The sequence below is a fragment of the Polyodon spathula genome, chromosome 4 (genome assembly GCF_017654505.1).
Source record: "Polyodon spathula isolate WHYD16114869_AA chromosome 4, ASM1765450v1, whole genome shotgun sequence".
Lineage (NCBI taxonomy): Eukaryota > Metazoa > Chordata > Actinopteri > Acipenseriformes > Polyodontidae > Polyodon > Polyodon spathula.
The window spans coordinates 19,781,661-19,806,634 of NC_054537.1; the positions used below are offsets into that span (position 1 = coordinate 19,781,661).

Genomic DNA, 24,974 nt, shown 5'->3' on the forward strand with positions numbered 1-24,974 from the left:
TGAACTCTTTCAGGAGGTTAGGTAGCTGAACTCTTTCAGGAGGTTAGGTAGCTGAACTCTTTCAGGAGGTTAGGTAGCTGAACTCTTTCAGGAGGTTAGGTAGCTGAACTCTTTCAGGAGGTTAGGTAGCTGAACTCTTTCAGGAGGTTAGGTAGCTGAACTCTTTCAGGAGGTTAGGTAGCTGAACTCTTTCAGGAGGTTAGGTAGCTGAACTCTTTCAGGAGGTTAGGTAGCTGAACTCTTTCAGGAGGTTAGGTAGCTGAACTCTTTCAGGAGGTTAGGTAGCTGAACTCTTTCAGGAGGTTAGGTAGCTGAACTCTTTCAGGAGGTTAGGTAGCTGAACTCTTTCAGGAGGTTAGGTAGCTGAACTCTTTCAGGAGGTTAGGTAGCTGAACTCTTTCAGGAGGTTAGGTAGCTGAACTCTTTCAGGAGGTTAGGTAGCTGAACTCTTTCAGGAGGTTAGGTAGCTGAACTCTTTCAGGAGGTTAGGTAGCTGAACTCTTTCAGGAGGTTAGGTAGCTGAACTCTTTCAGGAGGTTAGGTAGCTGAACTCTTTCAGGAGGTTAGGTAGCTGAACTCTTTCAGGAGGTTAGGTAGCTGAACTCTTTCAGGAGGTTAGGTAGCTGAACTCTTTCAGGAGGTTAGGTAGCTGAACTCTTTCAGGAGGTTAGGTAGCTGAACTCTTTCAGGAGGTTAGGTAGCTGAACTCTTTCAGGAGGTTAGGTAGCTGAACTCTTTCAGGAGGTTAGGTAGCTGAACTCTTTCAGGAGGTTAGGTAGCTGAACTCTTTCAGGAGGTTAGGTAGCTGAACTCTTTCAGGAGGTTAGGTAGCTGAACTCTTTCAGGAGGTTAGGTAGCTGAACTCTTTCAGGAGGTTAGGTAGCTGAACTCTTTCAGGAGGTTAGGTAGCTGAACTCTTTCAGGAGGTTAGGTAGCTGAACTCTTTCAGGAGGTTAGGTAGCTGAACTCTTTCAGGAGGTTAGGTAGCTGAACTCTTTCAGGAGGTTAGGTAGCTGAACTCTTTCAGGAGGTTAGGTAGCTGAACTCTTTCAGGAGGTTAGGTAGCTGAACTCTTTCAGGAGGTTAGGTAGCTGAACTCTTTCAGGAGGTTAGGTAGCTGAACTCTCAGGAGGTTAGGTAGCTGAACTCTTTCAGGAGGTTAGGTAGCTGAACTCTTTCAGGAGGTTAGGTAGCTGAACTCTTTCAGGAGGTTAGGTAGCTGAACTCTTTCAGGAGGTTAGGTAGCTGAACTCTTTCAGGAGGTTAGGTAGCTGAACTCTTTCAGGAGGTTAGGTAGCTGAACTCTTTCAGGAGGTTAGGTAGCTGAACTCTTTCAGGAGGTTAGGTAGCTGAACTCTTTCAGGAGGTTAGGTAGCTGAACTCTTTCAGGAGGTTAGGTAGCTGAACTCTTTCAGGAGGTTAGGTAGCTGAACTCTTTCAGGAGGTTAGGTAGCTGAACTCTTTCAGGAGGTTAGGTAGCTGAACTCTTTCAGGAGGTTAGGTAGCTGAACTCTTTCAGGAGGTTAGGTAGCTGAACTCTTTCAGGAGGTTAGGTAGCTGAACTCTTTCAGGAGGTTAGGTAGCTGAACTCTTTCAGGAGGTTAGGTAGCTGAACTCTTTCAGGAGGTTAGGTAGCTGAACTCTTTCAGGAGGTTAGGTAGCTGAACTCTTTCAGGAGGTTAGGTAGCTGAACTCTTTCAGGAGGTTAGGTAGCTGAACTCTTTCAGGAGGTTAGGTAGCTGAACTCTTTCAGGAGGTTAGGTAGCTGAACTCTTTCAGGAGGTTAGGTAGCTGAACTCTTTCAGGAGGTTAGGTAGCTGAACTCTTTCAGGAGGTTAGGTAGCTGAACTCTTTCAGGAGGTTAGGTAGCTGAACTCTTTCAGGAGGTTAGGTAGCTGAACTCTTTCAGGAGGTTAGGTAGCTGAACTCTTTCAGGAGGTTAGGTAGCTGAACTCTTTCAGGAGGTTAGGTAGCTGAACTCTTTCAGGAGGTTAGGTAGCTGAACTCTTTCAGGAGGTTAGGTAGCTGAACTCTTTCAGGAGGTTAGGTAGCTGAACTCTTTCAGGAGGTTAGGTAGCTGAACTCTTTCAGGAGGTTAGGTAGCTGAACTCTTTCAGGAGGTTAGGTAGCTGAACTCTTTCAGGAGGTTAGGTAGCTGAACTCTTTCAGGAGGTTAGGTAGCTGAACTCTTTCAGGAGGTTAGGTAGCTGAACTCTTTCAGGAGGTTAGGTAGCTGAACTCTTTCAGGAGGTTAGGTAGCTGAACTCTTTCAGGAGGTTAGGTAGCTGAACTCTTTCAGGAGGTTAGGTAGCTGAACTCTTTCAGGAGGTTAGGTAGCTGAACTCTTTCAGGAGGTTAGGTAGCTGAACTCTTTCAGGAGGTTAGGTAGCTGAACTCTTTCAGGAGGTTAGGTAGCTGAACTCTTTCAGGAGGTTAGGTAGCTGAACTCTTTCAGGAGGTTAGGTAGCTGAACTCTTTCAGGAGGTTAGGTAGCTGAACTCTTTCAGGAGGTTAGGTAGCTGAACTCTTTCAGGAGGTTAGGTAGCTGAACTCTTTCAGGAGGTTAGGTAGCTGAACTCTTTCAGGAGGTTAGGTAGCTGAACTCTTTCAGGAGGTTAGGTAGCTGAACTCTTTCAGGAGGTTAGGTAGCTGAACTCTTTCAGGAGGTTAGGTAGCTGAACTCTTTCAGGAGGTTAGGTAGCTGAACTCTTTCAGGAGGTTAGGTAGCTGAACTCTTTCAGGAGGTTAGGTAGCTGAACTCTTTCAGGAGGTTAGGTAGCTGAACTCTTTCAGGAGGTTAGGTAGCTGAACTCTTTCAGGAGGTTAGGTAGCTGAACTCTTTCAGGAGGTTAGGTAGCTGAACTCTTTCAGGAGGTTAGGTAGCTGAACTCTTTCAGGAGGTTAGGTAGCTGAACTCTTTCAGGAGGTTAGGTAGCTGAACTCTTTCAGGAGGTTAGGTAGCTGAACTCTTTCAGGAGGTTAGGTAGCTGAACTCTTTCAGGAGGTTAGGTAGCTGAACTCTTTCAGGAGGTTAGGTAGCTGAACTCTTTCAGGAGGTTAGGTAGCTGAACTCTTTCAGGAGGTTAGGTAGCTGAACTCTTTCAGGAGGTTAGGTAGCTGAACTCTTTCAGGAGGTTAGGTAGCTGAACTCTTTCAGGAGGTTAGGTAGCTGAACTCTTTCAGGAGGTTAGGTAGCTGAACTCTTTCAGGAGGTTAGGTAGCTGAACTCTTTCAGGAGGTTAGGTAGCTGAACTCTTTCAGGAGGTTAGGTAGCTGAACTCTTTCAGGAGGTTAGGTAGCTGAACTCTTTCAGGAGGTTAGGTAGCTGAACTCTTTCAGGAGGTTAGGTAGCTGAACTCTTTCAGGAGGTTAGGTAGCTGAACTCTTTCAGGAGGTTAGGTAGCTGAACTCTTTCAGGAGGTTAGGTAGCTGAACTCTTTCAGGAGGTTAGGTAGCTGAACTCTTTCAGGAGGTTAGGTAGCTGAACTCTTTCAGGAGGTTAGGTAGCTGAACTCTTTCAGGAGGTTAGGTAGCTGAACTCTTTCAGGAGGTTAGGTAGCTGAACTCTTTCAGGAGGTTAGGTAGCTGAACTCTTTCAGGAGGTTAGGTAGCTGAACTCTTTCAGGAGGTTAGGTAGCTGAACTCTTTCAGGAGGTTAGGTAGCTGAACTCTTTCAGGAGGTTAGGTAGCTGAACTCTTTCAGGAGGTTAGGTAGCTGAACTCTTTCAGGAGGTTAGGTAGCTGAACTCTTTCAGGAGGTTAGGTAGCTGAACTCTTTCAGGAGGTTAGGTAGCTGAACTCTTTCAGGAGGTTAGGTAGCTGAACTCTTTCAGGAGGTTAGGTAGCTGAACTCTTTCAGGAGGTTAGGTAGCTGAACTCTTTCAGGAGGTTAGGTAGCTGAACTCTTTCAGGAGGTTAGGTAGCTGAACTCTTTCAGGAGGTTAGGTAGCTGAACTCTTTCAGGAGGTTAGGTAGCTGAACTCTTTCAGGAGGTTAGGTAGCTGAACTCTTTCAGGAGGTTAGGTAGCTGAACTCTTTCAGGAGGTTAGGTAGCTGAACTCTTTCAGGAGGTTAGGTAGCTGAACTCTTTCAGGAGGTTAGGTAGCTGAACTCTTTCAGGAGGTTAGGTAGCTGAACTCTTTCAGGAGGTTAGGTAGCTGAACTCTTTCAGGAGGTTAGGTAGCTGAACTCTTTCAGGAGGTTAGGTAGCTGAACTCTTTCAGGAGGTTAGGTAGCTGAACTCTTTCAGGAGGTTAGGTAGCTGAACTCTTTCAGGAGGTTAGGTAGCTGAACTCTTTCAGGAGGTTAGGTAGCTGAACTCTTTCAGGAGGTTAGGTAGCTGAACTCTTTCAGGAGGTTAGGTAGCTGAACTCTTTCAGGAGGTTAGGTAGCTGAACTCTTTCAGGAGGTTAGGTAGCTGAACTCTTTCAGGAGGTTAGGTAGCTGAACTCTTTCAGGAGGTTAGGTAGCTGAACTCTTTCAGGAGGTTAGGTAACTGAACTCTTTCAGGAGGTTAGGTAACTGAACTCTTTCAGGAGGTTAGGTAGCTGAACTCTTTCAGGAGGTTAGGTAGCTGAACTCTTTCAGGAGGTTAGGTAGCTGAACTCTTTCAGGAGGTTAGGTAGCTGAACTCTTTCAGGAGGTTAGGTAGCTGAACTCTTTCAGGAGGTTAGGTAGCTGAACTCTTTCAGGAGGTTAGGTAGCTGAACTCTTTCAGGAGGTTAGGTAGCTGAACTCTTTCAGGAGGTTAGGTAGCTGAACTCTTTCAGGAGGTTAGGTAGCTGAACTCTTTCAGGAGGTTAGGTAGCTGAACTCTTTCAGGAGGTTAGGTAGCTGAACTCTTTCAGGAGGTTAGGTAGCTGAACTCTTTCAGGAGGTTAGGTAGCTGAACTCTTTCAGGAGGTTAGGTAGCTGAACTCTTTCAGGAGGTTAGGTAGCTGAACTCTTTCAGGAGGTTAGGTAGCTGAACTCTTTCAGGAGGTTAGGTAGCTGAACTCTTTCAGGAGGTTAGGTAGCTGAACTCTTTCAGGAGGTTAGGTAGCTGAACTCTTTCAGGAGGTTAGGTAGCTGAACTCTTTCAGGAGGTTAGGTAGCTGAACTCTTTCAGGAGGTTAGGTAGCTGAACTCTTTCAGGAGGTTAGGTAGCTGAACTCTTTCAGGAGGTTAGGTAGCTGAACTCTTTCAGGAGGTTAGGTAGCTGAACTCTTTCAGGAGGTTAGGTAGCTGAACTCTTTCAGGAGGTTAGGTAGCTGAACTCTTTCAGGAGGTTAGGTAGCTGAACTCTTTCAGGAGGTTAGGTAGCTGAACTCTTTCAGGAGGTTAGGTAGCTGAACTCTTTCAGGAGGTTAGGTAGCTGAACTCTTTCAGGAGGTTAGGTAGCTGAACTCTTTCAGGAGGTTAGGTAGCTGAACTCTTTCAGGAGGTTAGGTAGCTGAACTCTTTCAGGAGGTTAGGTAGCTGAACTCTTTCAGGAGGTTAGGTAGCTGAACTCTTTCAGGAGGTTAGGTAGCTGAACTCTTTCAGGAGGTTAGGTAGCTGAACTCTTTCAGGAGGTTAGGTAGCTGAACTCTTTCAGGAGGTTAGGTAGCTGAACTCTTTCAGGAGGTTAGGTAGCTGAACTCTTTCAGGAGGTTAGGTAGCTGAACTCTTTCAGGAGGTTAGGTAGCTGAACTCTTTCAGGAGGTTAGGTAGCTGAACTCTTTCAGGAGGTTAGGTAGCTGAACTCTTTCAGGAGGTTAGGTAGCTGAACTCTTTCAGGAGGTTAGGTAGCTGAACTCTTTCAGGAGGTTAGGTAGCTGAACTCTTTCAGGAGGTTAGGTAGCTGAACTCTTTCAGGAGGTTAGGTAGCTGAACTCTTTCAGGAGGTTAGGTAGCTGAACTCTTTCAGGAGGTTAGGTAGCTGAACTCTTTCAGGAGGTTAGGTAGCTGAACTCTTTCAGGAGGTTAGGTAGCTGAACTCTTTCAGGAGGTTAGGTAGCTGAACTCTTTCAGGAGGTTAGGTAGCTGAACTCTTTCAGGAGGTTAGGTAGCTGAACTCTTTCAGGAGGTTAGGTAGCTGAACTCTTTCAGGAGGTTAGGTAGCTGAACTCTTTCAGGAGGTTAGGTAGCTGAACTCTTTCAGGAGGTTAGGTAGCTGAACTCTTTCAGGAGGTTAGGTAGCTGAACTCTTTCAGGAGGTTAGGTAGCTGAACTCTTTCAGGAGGTTAGGTAGCTGAACTCTTTCAGGAGGTTAGGTAGCTGAACTCTTTCAGGAGGTTAGGTAGCTGAACTCTTTCAGGAGGTTAGGTAGCTGAACTCTTTCAGGAGGTTAGGTAGCTGAACTCTTTCAGGAGGTTAGGTAGCTGAACTCTTTCAGGAGGTTAGGTAGCTGAACTCTTTCAGGAGGTTAGGTAGCTGAACTCTTTCAGGAGGTTAGGTAGCTGAACTCTTTCAGGAGGTTAGGTAGCTGAACTCTTTCAGGAGGTTAGGTAGCTGAACTCTTTCAGGAGGTTAGGTAGCTGAACTCTTTCAGGAGGTTAGGTAGCTGAACTCTTTCAGGAGGTTAGGTAGCTGAACTCTTTCAGGAGGTTAGGTAGCTGAACTCTTTCAGGAGGTTAGGTAGCTGAACTCTTTCAGGAGGTTAGGTAGCTGAACTCTTTCAGGAGGTTAGGTAGCTGAACTCTTTCAGGAGGTTAGGTAGCTGAACTCTTTCAGGAGGTTAGGTAGCTGAACTCTTTCAGGAGGTTAGGTAGCTGAACTCTTTCAGGAGGTTAGGTAGCTGAACTCTTTCAGGAGGTTAGGTAGCTGAACTCTTTCAGGAGGTTAGGTAGCTGAACTCTTTCAGGAGGTTAGGTAGCTGAACTCTTTCAGGAGGTTAGGTAGCTGAACTCTTTCAGGAGGTTAGGTAGCTGAACTCTTTCAGGAGGTTAGGTAGCTGAACTCTTTCAGGAGGTTAGGTAGCTGAACTCTTTCAGGAGGTTAGGTAGCTGAACTCTTTCAGGAGGTTAGGTAGCTGAACTCTTTCAGGAGGTTAGGTAGCTGAACTCTTTCAGGAGGTTAGGTAGCTGAACTCTTTCAGGAGGTTAGGTAGCTGAACTCTTTCAGGAGGTTAGGTAGCTGAACTCTTTCAGGAGGTTAGGTAGCTGAACTCTTTCAGGAGGTTAGGTAGCTGAACTCTTTCAGGAGGTTAGGTAGCTGAACTCTTTCAGGAGGTTAGGTAGCTGAACTCTTTCAGGAGGTTAGGTAGCTGAACTCTTTCAGGAGGTTAGGTAGCTGAACTCTTTTGAACTCTTTCAGGAGGTTAGGTAGCTGAACTCTTTCAGGAGGTTAGGTAGCTGAACTCTTTCAGGAGGTTAGGTAGCTGAACTCTTTCAGGAGGTTAGGTAGCTGAACTCTTTCAGGAGGTTAGGTAGCTGAACTCTTTCAGGAGGTTAGGTAGCTGAACTCTTTCAGGAGGTTAGGTAGCTGAACTCTTTCAGGAGGTTAGGTAGCTGAACTCTTTCAGGAGGTTAGGTAGCTGAACTCTTTCAGGAGGTTAGGTAGCTGAACTCTTTCAGGAGGTTAGGTAGCTGAACTCTTTCAGGAGGTTAGGTAGCTGAACTCTTTCAGGAGGTTAGGTAGCTGAACTCTTTCAGGAGGTTAGGTAGCTGAACTCTTTCAGGAGGTTAGGTAGCTGAACTCTTTCAGGAGGTTAGGTAGCTGAACTCTTTCAGGAGGTTAGGTAGCTGAACTCTTTCAGGAGGTTAGGTAGCTGAACTCTTTCAGGAGGTTAGGTAGCTGAACTCTTTCAGGAGGTTAGGTAGCTGAACTCTTTCAGGAGGTTAGGTAGCTGAACTCTTTCAGGAGGTTAGGTAGCTGAACTCTTTCAGGAGGTTAGGTAGCTGAACTCTTTCAGGAGGTTAGGTAGCTGAACTCTTTCAGGAGGTTAGGTAGCTGAACTCTTTCAGGAGGTTAGGTAGCTGAACTCTTTCAGGAGGTTAGGTAGCTGAACTCTTTCAGGAGGTTAGGTAGCTGAACTCTTTCAGGAGGTTAGGTAGCTGAACTCTTTCAGGAGGTTAGGTAGCTGAACTCTTTCAGGAGGTTAGGTAGCTGAACTCTTTCAGGAGGTTAGGTAGCTGAACTCTTTCAGGAGGTTAGGTAGCTGAACTCTTTCAGGAGGTTAGGTAGCTGAACTCTTTCAGGAGGTTAGGTAGCTGAACTCTTTCAGGAGGTTAGGTAGCTGAACTCTTTCAGGAGGTTAGGTAGCTGAACTCTTTCAGGAGGTTAGGTAGCTGAACTCTTTCAGGAGGTTAGGTAGCTGAACTCTTTCAGGAGGTTAGGTAGCTGAACTCTTTCAGGAGGTTAGGTAGCTGAACTCTTTCAGGAGGTTAGGTAGCTGAACTCTTTCAGGAGGTTAGGTAGCTGAACTCTTTCAGGAGGTTAGGTAGCTGAACTCTTTCAGGAGGTTAGGTAGCTGAACTCTTTCAGGAGGTTAGGTAGCTGAACTCTTTCAGGAGGTTAGGTAGCTGAACTCTTTCAGGAGGTTAGGTAGCTGAACTCTTTCAGGAGGTTAGGTAGCTGAACTCTTTCAGGAGGTTAGGTAGCTGAACTCTTTCAGGAGGTTAGGTAGCTGAACTCTTTCAGGAGGTTAGGTAGCTGAACTCTTTCAGGAGGTTAGGTAGCTGAACTCTTTCAGGAGGTTAGGTAGCTGAACTCTTTCAGGAGGTTAGGTAGCTGAACTCTTTCAGGAGGTTAGGTAGCTGAACTCTTTCAGGAGGTTAGGTAGCTGAACTCTTTCAGGAGGTTAGGTAGCTGAACTCTTTCAGGAGGTTAGGTAGCTGAACTCTTTCAGGAGGTTAGGTAGCTGAACTCTTTCAGGAGGTTAGGTAGCTGAACTCTTTCAGGAGGTTAGGTAGCTGAACTCTTTCAGGAGGTTAGGTAGCTGAACTCTTTCAGGAGGTTAGGTAGCTGAACTCTTTCAGGAGGTTAGGTAGCTGAACTCTTTCAGGAGGTTAGGTAGCTGAACTCTTTCAGGAGGTTAGGTAGCTGAACTCTTTCAGGAGGTTAGGTAGCTGAACTCTTTCAGGAGGTTAGGTAGCTGAACTCTTTCAGGAGGTTAGGTAGCTGAACTCTTTCAGGAGGTTAGGTAGCTGAACTCTTTCAGGAGGTTAGGTAGCTGAACTCTTTCAGGAGGTTAGGTAGCTGAACTCTTTCAGGAGGTTAGGTAGCTGAACTCTTTCAGGAGGTTAGGTAGCTGAACTCTTTCAGGAGGTTAGGTAGCTGAACTCTTTCAGGAGGTTAGGTAGCTGAACTCTTTCAGGAGGTTAGGTAGCTGAACTCTTTCAGGAGGTTAGGTAGCTGAACTCTTTCAGGAGGTTAGGTAGCTGAACTCTTTCAGGAGGTTAGGTAGCTGAACTCTTTCAGGAGGTTAGGTAGCTGAACTCTTTCAGGAGGTTAGGTAGCTGAACTCTTTCAGGAGGTTAGGTAGCTGAACTCTTTCAGGAGGTTAGGTAGCTGAACTCTTTCAGGAGGTTAGGTAGCTGAACTCTTTCAGGAGGTTAGGTAGCTGAACTCTTTCAGGAGGTTAGGTAGCTGAACTCTTTCAGGAGGTTAGGTAGCTGAACTCTTTCAGGAGGTTAGGTAGCTGAACTCTTTCAGGAGGTTAGGTAGCTGAACTCTTTCAGGAGGTTAGGTAGCTGAACTCTTTCAGGAGGTTAGGTAGCTGAACTCTTTCAGGAGGTTAGGTAGCTGAACTCTTTCAGGAGGTTAGGTAGCTGAACTCTTTCAGGAGGTTAGGTAGCTGAACTCTTTCAGGAGGTTAGGTAGCTGAACTCTTTCAGGAGGTTAGGTAGCTGAACTCTTTCAGGAGGTTAGGTAGCTGAACTCTTTCAGGAGGTTAGGTAGCTGAACTCTTTCAGGAGGTTAGGTAGCTGAACTCTTTCAGGAGGTTAGGTAGCTGAACTCTTTCAGGAGGTTAGGTAGCTGAACTCTTTCAGGAGGTTAGGTAGCTGAACTCTTTCAGGAGGTTAGGTAGCTGAACTCTTTCAGGAGGTTAGGTAGCTGAACTCTTTCAGGAGGTTAGGTAGCTGAACTCTTTCAGGAGGTTAGGTAGCTGAACTCTTTCAGGAGGTTAGGTAGCTGAACTCTTTCAGGAGGTTAGGTAGCTGAACTCTTTCAGGAGGTTAGGTAGCTGAACTCTTTCAGGAGGTTAGGTAGCTGAACTCTTTCAGGAGGTTAGGTAGCTGAACTCTTTCAGGAGGTTAGGTAGCTGAACTCTTTCAGGAGGTTAGGTAGCTGAACTCTTTCAGGAGGTTAGGTAGCTGAACTCTTTCAGGAGGTTAGGTAGCTGAACTCTTTCAGGAGGTTAGGTAGCTGAACTCTTTCAGGAGGTTAGGTAGCTGAACTCTTTCAGGAGGTTAGGTAGCTGAACTCTTTCAGGAGGTTAGGTAGCTGAACTCTTTCAGGAGGTTAGGTAGCTGAACTCTTTCAGGAGGTTAGGTAGCTGAACTCTTTCAGGAGGTTAGGTAGCTGAACTCTTTCAGGAGGTTAGGTAGCTGAACTCTTTCAGGAGGTTAGGTAGCTGAACTCTTTCAGGAGGTTAGGTAGCTGAACTCTTTCAGGAGGTTAGGTAGCTGAACTCTTTCAGGAGGTTAGGTAGCTGAACTCTTTCAGGAGGTTAGGTAGCTGAACTCTTTCAGGAGGTTAGGTAGCTGAACTCTTTCAGGAGGTTAGGTAGCTGAACTCTTTCAGGAGGTTAGGTAGCTGAACTCTTTCAGGAGGTTAGGTAGCTGAACTCTTTCAGGAGGTTAGGTAGCTGAACTCTTTCAGGAGGTTAGGTAGCTGAACTCTTTCAGGAGGTTAGGTAGCTGAACTCTTTCAGGAGGTTAGGTAGCTGAACTCTTTCAGGAGGTTAGGTAGCTGAACTCTTTCAGGAGGTTAGGTAGCTGAACTCTTTCAGGAGGTTAGGTAGCTGAACTCTTTCAGGAGGTTAGGTAGCTGAACTCTTTCAGGAGGTTAGGTAGCTGAACTCTTTCAGGAGGTTAGGTAGCTGAACTCTTTCAGGAGGTTAGGTAGCTGAACTCTTTCAGGAGGTTAGGTAGCTGAACTCTTTCAGGAGGTTAGGTAGCTGAACTCTTTCAGGAGGTTAGGTAGCTGAACTCTTTCAGGAGGTTAGGTAGCTGAACTCTTTCAGGAGGTTAGGTAGCTGAACTCTTTCAGGAGGTTAGGTAGCTGAACTCTTTCAGGAGGTTAACTCTTTCAGGAGGTTAGTAGCTGAACTCTTTCAGGAGGTTAGGTAACTGAACTCTTTCTTATTGGAGCTCAATCAATTGTTCTTCTATGTTGTTTATAATTATTATTAGTAGTGATAGTAAAGCTGTCATAAAAAAAAGCTCACCATTAATTTATTAAAAGATATTGAGCAAGGCTTTTACTCTAAATAGTTGTCATTGAATGTAATAGGTTTCTTTTAGTATATCAAAATGTATCATCCATTGAGTTTTTTTTTAACGTTTGTAACAACATGTTTTTCCCCTTTATAAGAGCACTTTTTATTAAAATAAATATTTCAGTGAATATGGTTGTAGAACGCATGCTGAGTGGCTCCTTGTGGATATTTAACTGAACATCTTCTTTCATGCTGTAACAACCCAGTCTTTGCTGACCCCTTGGCTTCACTCCTGCAAGGATGGACTGACCAGCTGCAGGGAAACAGAGGCTTTCCACAAGACCTGCCACTGTTTACTCCCAGCGTTTCCACCGTGATCAGCAAACATGGGGCTGACATGTCCGCTTCCACCTCCAGCACAGTCAAGACCACAGTGACTGTAGCATCAATGCCAGGTGTCCAGGGCGAGGGTCTTGTCAACATTGGCAACATTTCCCAGCAAGTGCCTCAAGTCTTGATGAAACAGGCATGGGTCCCAGGAAATGACTCCGCCATGGTTACAGTGTTGAAAACCTCCAATGATCACAAGTCTGGCCGCAGTCAGAAAACCCTGGAGTTGGCACCGGGGATGAAGACCGACCTGGGCAATGGTGGTGGTGGTGTTGAGGAGGAGGAGGAAGTTTGTGAAATCACGGAGACGAGAGAGATGGAAGTGGTGAGTGTTGTCCTGGAGAGGAAGCAAAAGAAAAAGAAGAGAAGGAAGCCAAAGATAACAGAGCTGCAGGAGGAGGAGCCCAAAGACCCCCAAGCGCACAGAGAAAAACAGTTCCTCACCAAACTGGAATCAGGGGACTTTCTCAAGACAGAGGGTGCTGCAAGGAGCCAGGCTTCAGCTGAAGCTCCTGTTTTAGAAAAGTCCCAGGAGATCTCTCCCTCTTCCTCCAAGGAAGAACAAAAGCTGGGGCAGGATGGAGGGGAATCTGAGCCCAGGGGACCAACAAGTCATCTGGCAATGACCACAGATAAGCAGAGACATGCTCAGAGGAGAGAGGAGATGTGGGAGAGGGAGGAGGGAGCCGCCAGGAATAAGGGCAGGAAGAACAAGCAGCAGAGGAAAAAGCAGTTTGAAGAAGGGATGGAGAAGGTCTGGGTAGGTGAGGTTAAGCACCAGGGTTCATCAGTGCACAGCAAAAAGGAAACTGCATCCACACAGGTCCAGCAGGTAGCATCAAAGAACACCCCTGAAGTTGGTAAAGAGAAGGTCTGTGAAGCTGGCCCTGAGAAAGGCGCTCCCAGAAAGGAGTTCTGTGAGGTTCCTGGCATGAAATATTCCCCAGGAACCATGCAGGCTGCAAAAGAAGTCCCCTGCAACATGAACAGGGAAAAGGTTGGCAGTGTTGAACCCGCGGAGGTCTGTGAGGATGGTACAGAGAAAGCACTTAATGTTTCAAAGGAGAAGGTCCCCCACCCTGGCCTAGAGGAGGTCCATGACTGCAAACTTAAAGAAGACCCTGTCCCTGGGGTGAAAGAAGCCCCTGCTCCTGCCTCTGTGGTGAAAGATGCCCCTCCCTCTTCCCCTGCCCCTACCACTGCACCTGGGGTAAAACAATCTTCTGCCCCTGGGGCACAAGAAGCCCCTGTTCCTGCTCCTGCACCTCCCACTGCCCCTGCAGTGAATGATGTCCCTCCTTCTGCTCCTGCCCCTCTCACTGTCCCTGGAGTAAAACAGTCTTCTGCCCCTGGGGCACAAGAAGCCCCTGCTCCTGCACCTCCCACTGCCCCTGCGGTGAAAGATGTCCCTCCTTCTGCCCCTGCCCCTCCTACTGCCCCTGGAGTAAAACAATCTTCTGCCCATGGTCTGCATGAAGCCCCTGCTCTGGCACCTCCCACTGCCCCTGCGGTGAAGGATGTCCCTCCATCTGCCCCCGGAGTAAAACAGTCTTCTGCCCCTGAGGTGGAAGAAGCCCCTGCCCCTTTTGTTGATCTGAAAGGAGCCCCTGACATGGTCAAGAAAGTCAGTGAAATAGACTCACAGGTGGTCTGCACAAACAAAGGCCATGACACTCCAAAACAGATTTGCAAAATTGGTCCACTAGAGGTTGTAGAAGAAAGAGAGAATGTACCCAAGAAAAACGAATCTCCTAACACAATGCTAGTGGATATGGGCTCTAAAGGAGAAGTCTGCCTTGCCTTAGGGAGTAACATTACCCCAGAAGTCCTGGAGCCTGCATCGACCAAGACCCTAGAACTCAGCCCTGCTGAGCCCAGCAAAGTTGAGACAAAACGTCCTGAGGGACAAAACCTCAAAGCAGCTTCCACGGAGCAGAAGACGACTGAGAAAGACACTCACCCTGGGCAACAGCAGCAGACACTCACAGCCCTGACTCAAAAGAAGGACTTGCCAAAGGCGGAAAAGAAAGTTATAAAAAAGAATGGAGACAAGATGAGACCAAAAGAAGGGAGAGCTGCACCGGAGGTGAAGGACTACATAAGAGCCACGCAATTGAGGTCAGCCCAGAAACTGGATAACACGACCCCTGGTCCCAGAGCCCAGGATGAGCCAAGCTCGAGACACGTGAGCTGTCAGGAGGAGGATGTGCTGCAGAGGACCGCTACTGGGCCAGATGAAGGTGCGTTGGTGCCAGCATGAGAACTGAGGGCCTCTGTGCGTGGCCCACAAGCATGAGCTTCCGCTTGACTGATAACTTGCTTAACAAAGTAATGAATGGCTTGAGTGTTTGGGGGGGGATGCATTTGCTGATCTCCCCATAGCACACAACTTGTTTGTTGCTTGGCTTGGCTTATTCTTAACAGTGTTTTTCTTTGTAATATTTGCCGCGACTAGGCTAGGGGCAGGCTTTGGTATGAGCACTGCTTTCAAGTGAATATGAAGTGCAATGGCTTGCTAGGAAATCATTGATGGAATGAAGCATTTTGCACTCAATCATAGCTAACTCATCTCTGCTTTTCAAGCTCTTTTCTAATCTTGGTGTGAAATTCAGTCAGCTTCCAATTCCGGTCCGGTTTGTGTTTCATGATCACAATAAAAGTCTGCCTTGTTGCTGTGCTTTACAATAAAAGTCTGCCTTTTGCTGTTCTTGTTCATTTTGAAGATTGCTGGAACATCTGCATGTACTATTTGTTCTTGAGATGAGCTGAAAGCTGTAATTTCAGGGGACATGCGTCCAAGGGAAAGTGTTGATTCTTGGCATGGGCTCTGTTAGCTCTGCAGGGATCTGGCGGCAGCAACGAGTAACAAACTGCAGCTGATGGATTGGTAAAAAAATAAACTAGAAATACAATAAAACTATACAGGACTGGAGATGGGGGCAGGCATTGGTTTGATAACTCTGCACACACTCAGCGTTTTTTGCCTAACATGTTTGTGCATGAAACCGGTGTAATTACAGAAGCAAGATTATAGTATAATGTATTGACCTTACTAATTTAAATACTGTAAGTCATGCCTTAATACAGAACAGTGGAAAATAGGGCCCTATGAGTTGTTACCAGTGCTCCAGACAAGGTTTTGGCTCTGGAGGTAACTTACCTTCTAATTTTAACCCTGAGAGAGTGAAATGTATTTTCAGGGGGCAAAATGTAACATTACCTTGAAGTCCTGAGTAATCTCGACAAATACTGTACAATCTTTAATGGTAATGGGGTAGGCATTAAAAAAAAGAGCCTTCCATTTTAACTGCAATCTTACTTTGAACTATTGTATAACCATGCATGTGTTTTACAAGGTTCTTTATCAGCTTAGCGCATTTTTTTACATTACTTATATTTTAACATTAAATAAAATAATGAATATACAGATAAATAAAAAAAGGAAATGCATTAATAAGTTATAAAACAGTTTGTTTAATATTATAGGCACCTTGTTGCCTCTGACGATGGTTCCAGTTGGCTTTGTAGCTGGACTGGGGTGTTTACACTTCAACCTGTGTAGCTCTGAATTCCTTATTCTTACTGTGACTGCCTGCAAAGACAACAGAGCTAGCCAGATATTGGATAATGCTTGTTGGGTTGGTTTTTGTTGTGTACGGTTTCCTAGTAACAGAAGCCATTGTATTCTGAGAGATGTAGTTGTTAGTGGAAGTTTTATGGGAGGCAGACAAGCTGCGCATCAAAGTTGCTATGCATATTTTTATGCATTAAATTAAAATTTAGTTCCTATTTTGGATATTTTAATGTGTAAAAATGGCAGGTACGCAGCTTATCTCGACAGCTGGTTATACAGACACCTATTGGAAATAATGTTGGACTGACTTTTCGAAGGTTACGTTGGGGTCTGTGAAACCAGTTCTTAGGGTTATTGGTTTGGTATACCTATATCAAAGCAACCTTTATTGTTTGACTCCCTTAAATTGCTGCTTTATTGCTGGTTAGTCATTTGACATGAATTGTTTAAAAAAAAAAAAAAAAAGTACTACATCTCCTTATGTTTGCCACAGTATTTATGCACATTTACCATGCTTTTCCTGTGGTTACACTTTGCATTTACTGTGCTTTACCATGGCTTGCTATGTTTTTGTAATATGCTTTACCATATCTCTCAGTGCTTTGCAGCTGCTTACCTTGTTTTATCTTGCAATGGCTGTGCTTTATTACACTTTGCTGTTCTTTTACTATGGGACACTTTTATACACAGTTTCATGTACCTGTTCACAGAAGGACTCTGTCAAATAGGGATTGAAAACTATATTTAAGGTTAGGCCAGGGACTCTCTTACAATACAGGGAGTGCAAGTTTCTTTAAAGTAATTGTGGCCAATCACATAGTTCTGTAAAATCTCTCCGCCATGCACATCCATTCATTTTATAACATGTATTTTTATTTTCAAACATGATATCTGCTACAGAGATGGAACTGCTATGATCTGACAGCTGTAGATACTACACTGGAGGTCTGCTACAGCTCTATGCCAAAAGAGTACTAAGCTACAATTTGTATTTAAAAAAATAAGCAAAGGATATTTCATGAACATTCATCATTTTTATACCACATGTATTTTCTTGTTAATTTTCTTTCATCATTTAATTAGCCTAACAAACATTTCTGCTGCTGGTTGTGTTATGGCATTCTGGCTCCCTAAAGCTCTTACTACTGACAGCCATGTTACTTAGCAACTGGTTTAGGGGTCCTTCAGCAACTGCCGTGCAAATGTCATCTTGCACATTGCCTACGTTATCAGTTTTAATAACATTGGAAGCAGAAATCAGACGCTTCTCCCTGTAAAACGAAAGATCCTAGTTGGCTTATCAGAAATATGGTGTGTCTGAGTGATACTGGTGTTCACGTTTAGTAGGAATGCTGATGGACAGACTTCTTTGTAAAACATGGTGGCCATCATGACAGTTTTGGTAGTCCTAATAAACCTGGCCTCACACAATATTGAGAGGTAGCAATTTCATTACAGTTTCATTGCCACTTCAGTTATGTGAGTCAATCAGATTACTTACTATAGAGCAGAAGCTGGCTGCTGACGCCATTTAACTAATAATAGAACGTAGTTCAGTAGTAATATTAGGAAGCCGGGTGTTTAGGTAGATGAAGTCTGGCTTGCTCTTAATGACATAAGCCCAGCAGCGATGATTGTTGATTGGCATGAAGTAAATTGGGCTTGGCTTTCTCACAGGGTTCAGATCTAAGAGAAGCCTTTTCAGTGCCTTACTATCTCTTCCATCATGTATCAATGCCAAGCGGTCTCATCGGAAATACACTGATTAAATCTAGATCTTAACTGCGTGTGAACCTCCCCAAAAGTGTGGCCTGTGGAAGTGTTTAATTTTATATATTCCTGTGGCAAAATGGTGAGTGGATACAGGTGAATGCAGTGCAGAACAGATACAAAACAGACAGGCAATTACTTTCAGGTGCAAGGGTGTTTATTGAAAATGATTTGACAGTGCCCAGAGCCTTATGGCAAACACCTGTAAATAATAAATATTGGACTGATACAGCAGGGTGTATCACTCTTAGTTGTAATCCCCGGGTTTGACTGGCAACCAAATGTCCAGGTTTTACACACACACCCACACTAAACACACAACACAAACACAGTTAACAGTGACGGATATTAGGTGCTAGTGGTGTAAATAGTTCTCTGTGAAATGTAGAGGTGAAAGTGATGTCCGGGTTGATGCTGGCTTGAGCTACAGCTCCAGATCATGTTACTGGTAGTCTCTTGAGACAAACAACAGTTACAACCGACACTAACAAACACAAGACAATTGTTTTTCAGCAATAAGGTATTCCTTCAAGTTCAAATCCAACCATTTACAAAGGAACAGATTACTTTGCTATGACACCTATTTATACCCTCCCTCATGACTACTTGGTTAATGAGCGCATCTGCTTCTCCAATCCACGGATGCCATGCCATTTCCCGTCCGGGTCATTGAATTCGAATACCGTAACTCCGTTCCTTTTCTAGCCGGACAATTTCCACCTACCCATGGGAATAAATTGTCTTGCCTTTTATTCCAGGGTACTCTGTTCCCTTTACATAGCGCCCCACACAGGTCGGGAGGGAGATCTAACACCAAGTGTCATTCGATCTCTGTCACAATTATTATTAATCACGTTGGAGAAATCAACACACTGTTGTAGATTTGTTTCATTTCCATACCATCTTATCTCATGTACAGATGTCATCCCTTGCTGAGAGCATATGACACAGTTCTAGGGCACAACAATGAAGTAGTGATGTGCCCAGATCTTCCCCTTCAGTTTTCTGTCACTTATTTTTAATAACTCAGCAATCTTATCACACTGTCGGATCCCTTAAGAACTGTGTTGTGTGGCTGCAGGCCTTTTATTAATATTACATAACTGTAATAATCAAAGAAACATCTGAAAACCTACAGTGGTCCACCAATTGGACACCATGGAGTTGTATCTCTCCAGTCCTGTGTAGTCATAAAACACTGACTAGTTCACCTACAGAGCGATGAGGTGGCTGTCTTGGGTAATGTGGTCAATTCAACTACTCAAAATAGTGACGGATCGAATTACAACCAGCTTGATAAGAGGTAGCCTCCAAATACTTAAAAACGTACAAATAAAGGGCCCAAGCTTATGAAAGCCAAATATCCAAAACCAAACTCAGGAAATTGTGTTTCTTTTCTATAGTTATTTTTAAATTGTGGTAATGAACCCACAATTCGTTTGCAGGATCTCTCCTTTGCCAGCTGCTTCACTAGCTGTGTAAACTGGTAATGAGTGGCAGATTCCTTCCAGGTTGGAAAATGCTGTCAGTTTGGGACAGGGCTAGATAATAGTTGTTATGGGATTGTTGGGGGAGGGTCAGACCTGACCTGGTTTCCACGGTAACCGTTACTGATCTGTCACTCGTGTTGCTATAGTGACTGGAACAGATGCACAGGATGACTGCAAGTTAAAGTAGGTGGTTTGTGTAAGTCAGGAAAAGGGCGCTGTATGTGTCTGCGGCAGAGGCCCAGCTGTCTGCCTGGTGCCCAAACTCAGCAGTGTACTCCTAGGCGCATCTTCTTTACCTTACAAACAAATGTCAAGTTTTCCACATTTTGATTTTGCCTCCATGACCTGCTGTAACTAGCATCATTCACACACATCAGAAATGTTAATGACTAATAAAAAATCTGCACATTCCTCTCAATGGGACTCTTAAGAGACCGTTCATACTATAAAAGAACACTTACAAATGGGAAGAGGCCATTTGGCTCATCTAAGCTCGCCCTGTTCCTGTTCCTGTTCCATTGATCTCAAACCATTGTCAATTCAGGTCTTAAAGGGCCCAAGTGATTCTACCTCAGCAACATGACTAGGTAACCCACTCCAAACCCTCACCACTCTCTGTGTGAAGAAGTGTCTAGTTACTGATCAGCGATGAGTCTGTTGCAACACCAAAGTGTTTCTCCATATCATACAAGAATGTGAATAGACATTGTACACATTAAGAAAGACTTCTAGTTGGAATGTTTGTCACTGAGCTTATTACAGTTAGCATTTCTAAATTCAGCATGTTGAGTGTTTAGTAATTATGGTTGATACTATACAGTCAAGTGCTTAAGAAACTTGAGGTGACGAAATCCTCACCAAAAACCCTCCATCAGAGGTCAGTGGTCATTGTAACACAGAAAAAAAATAATCTCTTCATGTATAACTGGATATTTAGTTTGACCCCCTTCCCCCTCTACAGCCTTTCTTCTCAGGTTATTTGTCACAAAATGGTAGACAGTTTTCAATCTGAGCTTGTTCTTTTGATATGTATGCAGCATGACCTCAATCTGTCACAGACCACTGCCACAGTGTTCAACAGGATTACCTCTAACCGTTAAAAACACAAGACTCTTACTATAGAGCATGGTGCGCTCTATCAGGTGCACATTACTGTAAGGTTGTTCATGGTTTAGAGTTTAAATACCAGCCAATTGTCAGACGTTTAGAATTTTGCCTGAATGTTTTAGCGTTGTCAGAAATATGCAGGCCAACTGTAGATGTTAGCGTTACTGTTTACAGAGCAGTAAGGATACAGTGTAGACCAATTCATTTCATATTCAGCATTTCTTCACTGTGTATTCCATATACTATTAAATGCTGCTCATATACAGTCTTATCCTGGTTGCAGTAATTTAGAAAATGGAGATGGAGAGATTTGCATGGTGGCTTTTGATAACAAACATTCCCATCATGTTCACATTTAAACTTTTAGGAAATGAAATGCAAACTAATGCCTCTGCATTGCTGCCTCTACGTGAGACAGGCTGACCTCTGTTATTGAGTCATGCACTTAGTTTTTCAATCTATTACACTCTGCATTGTGAGAGAGACTCTTGGGGAATAGGGAGTCGTGTAATTCATTAAATAGCACTGGTGTTGCTTGATAACGCATCAGCTAATAATCATATCTAATAAAAGAGAATCAGAACCACATCATAAAACACTGACTAGTTCACCTTGAGAACTGTTTTAACCTTATTTATTTCATTATGAATGTTTTTTTTCAAGATAATTGCAGTCACGGTTTGAGTTCTTGATTTTTACATTTTTGCCTTTGCAATTCAAAGCTAGCTTGTATGTATGTATCTCAAGATCCTATAAATACCCTCACTGCTTGTTTCTTTAATGCATATTTTACCTGATAAAACAAAAGGAATCGCAAAGAAAAAAAAAACTGAATTCATACATAAACATTCTTCATACATTGAACATTCTGAATTGATTTGTCTCTTGATCCTGGGTATCTTTGCAGCATCTTCTCCGTGCCATGCTCTATGCTCAGCTGGTTGGGTGTTAACGGAAATAGCTCCTAATTAGAGCTGCTGCCTCTCAGAAGAGCTGACAAGGAGCCGATCGGCAAGGAGATGAGAGGCTGTTGCTATGGAGATAGCGGGGCAGGGCTGCCTGGTAACAATGGTGTTCGGTAAAAAGTCATTAGAGGAATGAGTCTTTTCTCCAGCCCAGAGTGAAAAGAATAGAAACTCTCCTTTGTGTTTGAGACTGCAGCATAAACGCTGGAAATACCAGATTCTGAAGTCTTTAAAAATTGTAGAAGGTGTTGACATAGTTAACCCTAGCCAATACTTTAAATGCAACACAGAAAGCAGGAAATTAAGGGAATATAGACGTTTGGACACCCCTTATAAATGTTTCCCATAGTAAAAGCATAGGCAAGCATAGGCAAGCATAGGCAAGCATTGTAAAGAATAATGACGTATGGAAAAGCATATTATTAAACATGGCAACAGTGAAAACTATGGTAGATGCATAGTATAACCATGGGAAAACTGCAAAAATGCCATGCAAAAATACAGTGCTAAACCTGGTGAGGGTATGGAATGGGTTACCTTGTCAACTTGTTGATGATAAATCTCTGGGTGGCTTTAAGACCCGACCTGACAAAGTTTTGAGATCAATCGGAGACTGGAACCGGACGAGCATGAGATGCGTCCTGTCGATTGTTCATTTTTTTCATGTTCTTACTTCCTGATTCCTTCTGTCTCCCTTTCCCCTGCTTCCCTCCCTTTCTGTGATTCCTCTCCGATTATCTTGTTCACAAAGCAGACACCTTGGGGCGAATTCTGAGCTGGATTCTACAGCTTTGTGTCTTTAAGGAACCTGCTTGTCTGGCTGTGCAATCAGGCTGCAAACAGAGATACTTACAGATCATCACAAGGAACTGAAGAACGTGAATACTCACTGACAAAAGTATCAGCACCCTACACTTAGTATAAGATAATTCAAGAAAACATGGTAAATACAAGCATTGAGCTACATTCACCACTAACAACAAAAGTATTGTCAACTAATAAAAAAAAATATGAAATGATTGAAAACCATAACGCAGTAATTAAGCTACATTGTAAAGTCAAATGGAGGGTCCCTAAGTGGCTCATCCAGTTAAAGCGCTGCCACTGGGAGCGCAGGATGAGTCACACAGCTTGGACGGCGCCAGTTCGTGTCCGGGATGTGCAAAGAGGCCGAACTTTGGGACTCCGAAAGGGACGTCGCATTGGCTCTGACTCTCCAAGGGTGGGAATGGGGAACCGGCAGGGATTGCTTCTCCTCGTAGCGCAAAAGCAGACTCTACTGGCCAGACAGCGAGCACATTCAAAGTGGATAAGAGGATCAGTAACCTGCCCACCTCTGCTCTGGATTGGTCAGCGTAAAAGCGATTCTGGCTTTAGACTTCAGAACATCTGTGCTGTGTGGGGACTAGCTGCGGTGAGGAGGAAAAACATAATTGGACATCCCAAATTGGGGGAAAATAAATACAAATAATAACTGGTCTCTCTAATATTTAAAATAACATAAAATAAATAGTCAAATAGTAATTTTTTTCAACATCTGTTGAAGAAGAACATTTTGGGAACACAGCAGGTGATAATCAAGACAAAGGAGTTTAATTCATGTTTGAGAAAAGCACTCAGAGCAAACATTATCAAAGTCAAATATATCTTTCCTCAAAAAATGGACCACAATGTTTGAAGAAAAAAGAGAAAGTCTTCAATAAAGAAAATCTGGACATGGAATGTGGAAGTGGTTCGATCATGATATGGGGGGCGTTTTAGCAGTTCAGTGATTGGAGACATTCATGTGACTGAAGATAGAATGAATTCAGCTATGTATCAAAACATTCTACAAAATACAGTGATACCATCTGCTCGTAAGCTGATTGGAATTCTTGAATCCCCAGACCTCAAAAAAATGCTATAGCCAAGCATTGTGTATCCAATCTGTCTGAGCTGAAGGAAATACATAAGACAGAATTTCATCAACAACATAAACATCTGAAAGCCGTAATACAAGCAAAAGGAGGACGCACACAATACTAAAGGGGGGGTGCAATCCTTTTTTCACAAACAGATACTTCAAATTAAATGTTTTTTTTTTTTTGTTAAAGATTATTTGTCATATTATTAGAAATTGTGTTTTTTGCTATTTGTTATATTAAAAAGTGGTGTAAATACAGTGTCCAAATACCACATCATTTTAGTAGGAAATGTTATTTTATTTTGGACTTAAGCAAGTGATTTCATTTAGAATTAAAGTTAAACACTTGAGCAAAAGTGACTGAAGACATTGTAATGAATTATATGAGCACAATAAGCTGATTGGGAGAAATCATTTTCCTATTTGTGTTTGATATTGAGAGGCTGTGCGTTTTTTGAATTTTTTTTTAAATGCACAATAGAAAGTGAAACTGTTTAGAAATAAGCTGCAAGAAACAAAACTTGTTTAAATAATAATTGCAGAAAACTGCAAATTTAATATAGTGAACTTTTAAAAGGGCATTTCTGCAATGTCCATAGGACTTCCAAATAATATTGCACAGCTGGATCACTGAAGCGAGTGAATTACTGTAAAATAAAATGCAAAATTCAATTCAGATGCAAATACAGGATCAAAATCTTGAGCTGGTGAGGTATTCAGATTTATACTGTGCTGAGAATATTCTACAGCAAACTCAGCTTCTGACAGCTGTTACAAAAGAGGCTGCATAGTCTGCTTCTGAATACACATTACATTTCTGTCACTGTATGACTTCTGTCACATCGTATGTACTTGCAGTACACTGTACCGTACTCCCTCAATATTTCATTGTTCGATAATTCACTAATTTGGTTAATTCACGGATAGGCCATGTGGACGGTAAATTGTAAACATCCTGTATAAAGGCCCTTCACTAATCTAATAAAATAATTCTAAAGATATGGAAAGGACAATAACTATGTGTTGTGTTCTTTTAATATGTTGCTATAACAGTTTTGCACTCTTACCCACTCAAAAAGCTCATGAGAAGACACTGTCATACCATAGAAGACCAGGTCAGCTGTAGAGCTCTCTGCTAAAGATAGGGGGAAGGGGGTAGGGGGGGTTCAGGAGATGGTTATTTTCAGCTCTGTCACTGAATGAAACGGCCTCATGATAATACTCTGAACTGGCAGAGTGGCAGAGCAGGGCCCGTGTGATAAACAGAATTAACTTCCTCAGTGGCCGGGCTGGCAGTCTCTGATAAGAGGGGATCCTGTCTGCTCTGGCATGAGGGCTGATTGGGTTGCCACATAGTGTTTGGTTAGGGGATATAGAGTATATGCAATCTATTAGCCATAAGGCACTCCTCTTTCTCACTCGACACGGGTCACTTTGGATCGAGCAGCTTCCATTCTTCCTCTGCGTAATGAAGCCGTATTCTCTACTTCTAACCAGTGAGTGCACCTTCAGGTCTGGTCAGTTGTGCTGGCATGTGTGTTAACTGTTGTTAACAAACACAATCGGCCAAAAAATGTATCAGGAGTAATTCCCTCTGAACTAGCGGGATACCGTATGGCTTGGCTTCAGAGTTGTTGTGTCAGTAAGTTGGAAGAGGCATTAATAGGGAGCATGCCAGCTAGGGGGTGGGGATGGAAAAAAATGTAAAATTCTTTAAGTGTTTATATCAGTTTGTTTGGTGGCTCTTTTAAGTTGCATCATTTGCTTCAAAATATATTACATTTAAAATAAATAAAGAAATAAAAAAATTATGGAGTTAGTCAAAAGAGTTCATTAATTTCCTCACAAGTAGAAAGCTCATTAATAAAAAGGAAATCCTTTCTAGAGGCTGTTCAGTGGAACATCCATATGGGTCAAATGGTTTCTGAAAATAATTTATATATATACTGTGTGTCTCTCTCTCTCTCTCTCTCTCTCTCTCTCTCTCTCTCTCTCTCTCTCTCTCTCTCTCTCTCTCTCTCTCTCTCTCTCTCTCTCTATATATATATATATATATATATATATATATATATATATATATATATATATGGATAATCATTGAATAACTACATTGATGTGTTCCCTTTTTGCTGTCAGTGTTAAAGGGAAAGACAAACCAGAGGAGGGTCGAAAGAGAAAGGGAAAATCAGTATTCATGAGGCCGCTTCATCCCTGATTTTTGCCAGCGTATGAATAGTTAGTAAGCTGGGGTTGTGTATGAGTGTCTACGGGTCATGTGACAGCCAGAGATGCTGACGTGATGTGAGAGCCTGGAGAATTAACCAAGCTGGCAGCAAAGCGAATAGAGCTTCATTTGCTTCTTCTAGGTGTCAGAGAGAGAGAGAGAGAAAGAGAGATAGAGAGAGAGAGAGAGAGAGAGAAAAGAGAAGGC

At 43.6% G+C, this 24,974-nt stretch overlaps 1 protein-coding gene across 14 annotated transcripts in view; it reads left to right on the plus strand.

Moving 5' to 3' along the window:
• LOC121314291 (microtubule-associated protein 4-like) overlaps positions 1-24,974 on the plus strand; it is a 129,670-nt gene that overhangs the window by 67,993 nt on the left and 36,703 nt on the right. For all 14 annotated transcript variants that reach the window (XM_041247384.1, XM_041247378.1, XM_041247379.1 and 11 more), the window contains one exon: positions 11,611-13,974. In XM_041247384.1, the coding sequence (XP_041103318.1) occupies positions 11,611-13,974 (2,364 nt within the window). The remainder of the gene's footprint in view (positions 1-11,610; positions 13,975-24,974) is intronic.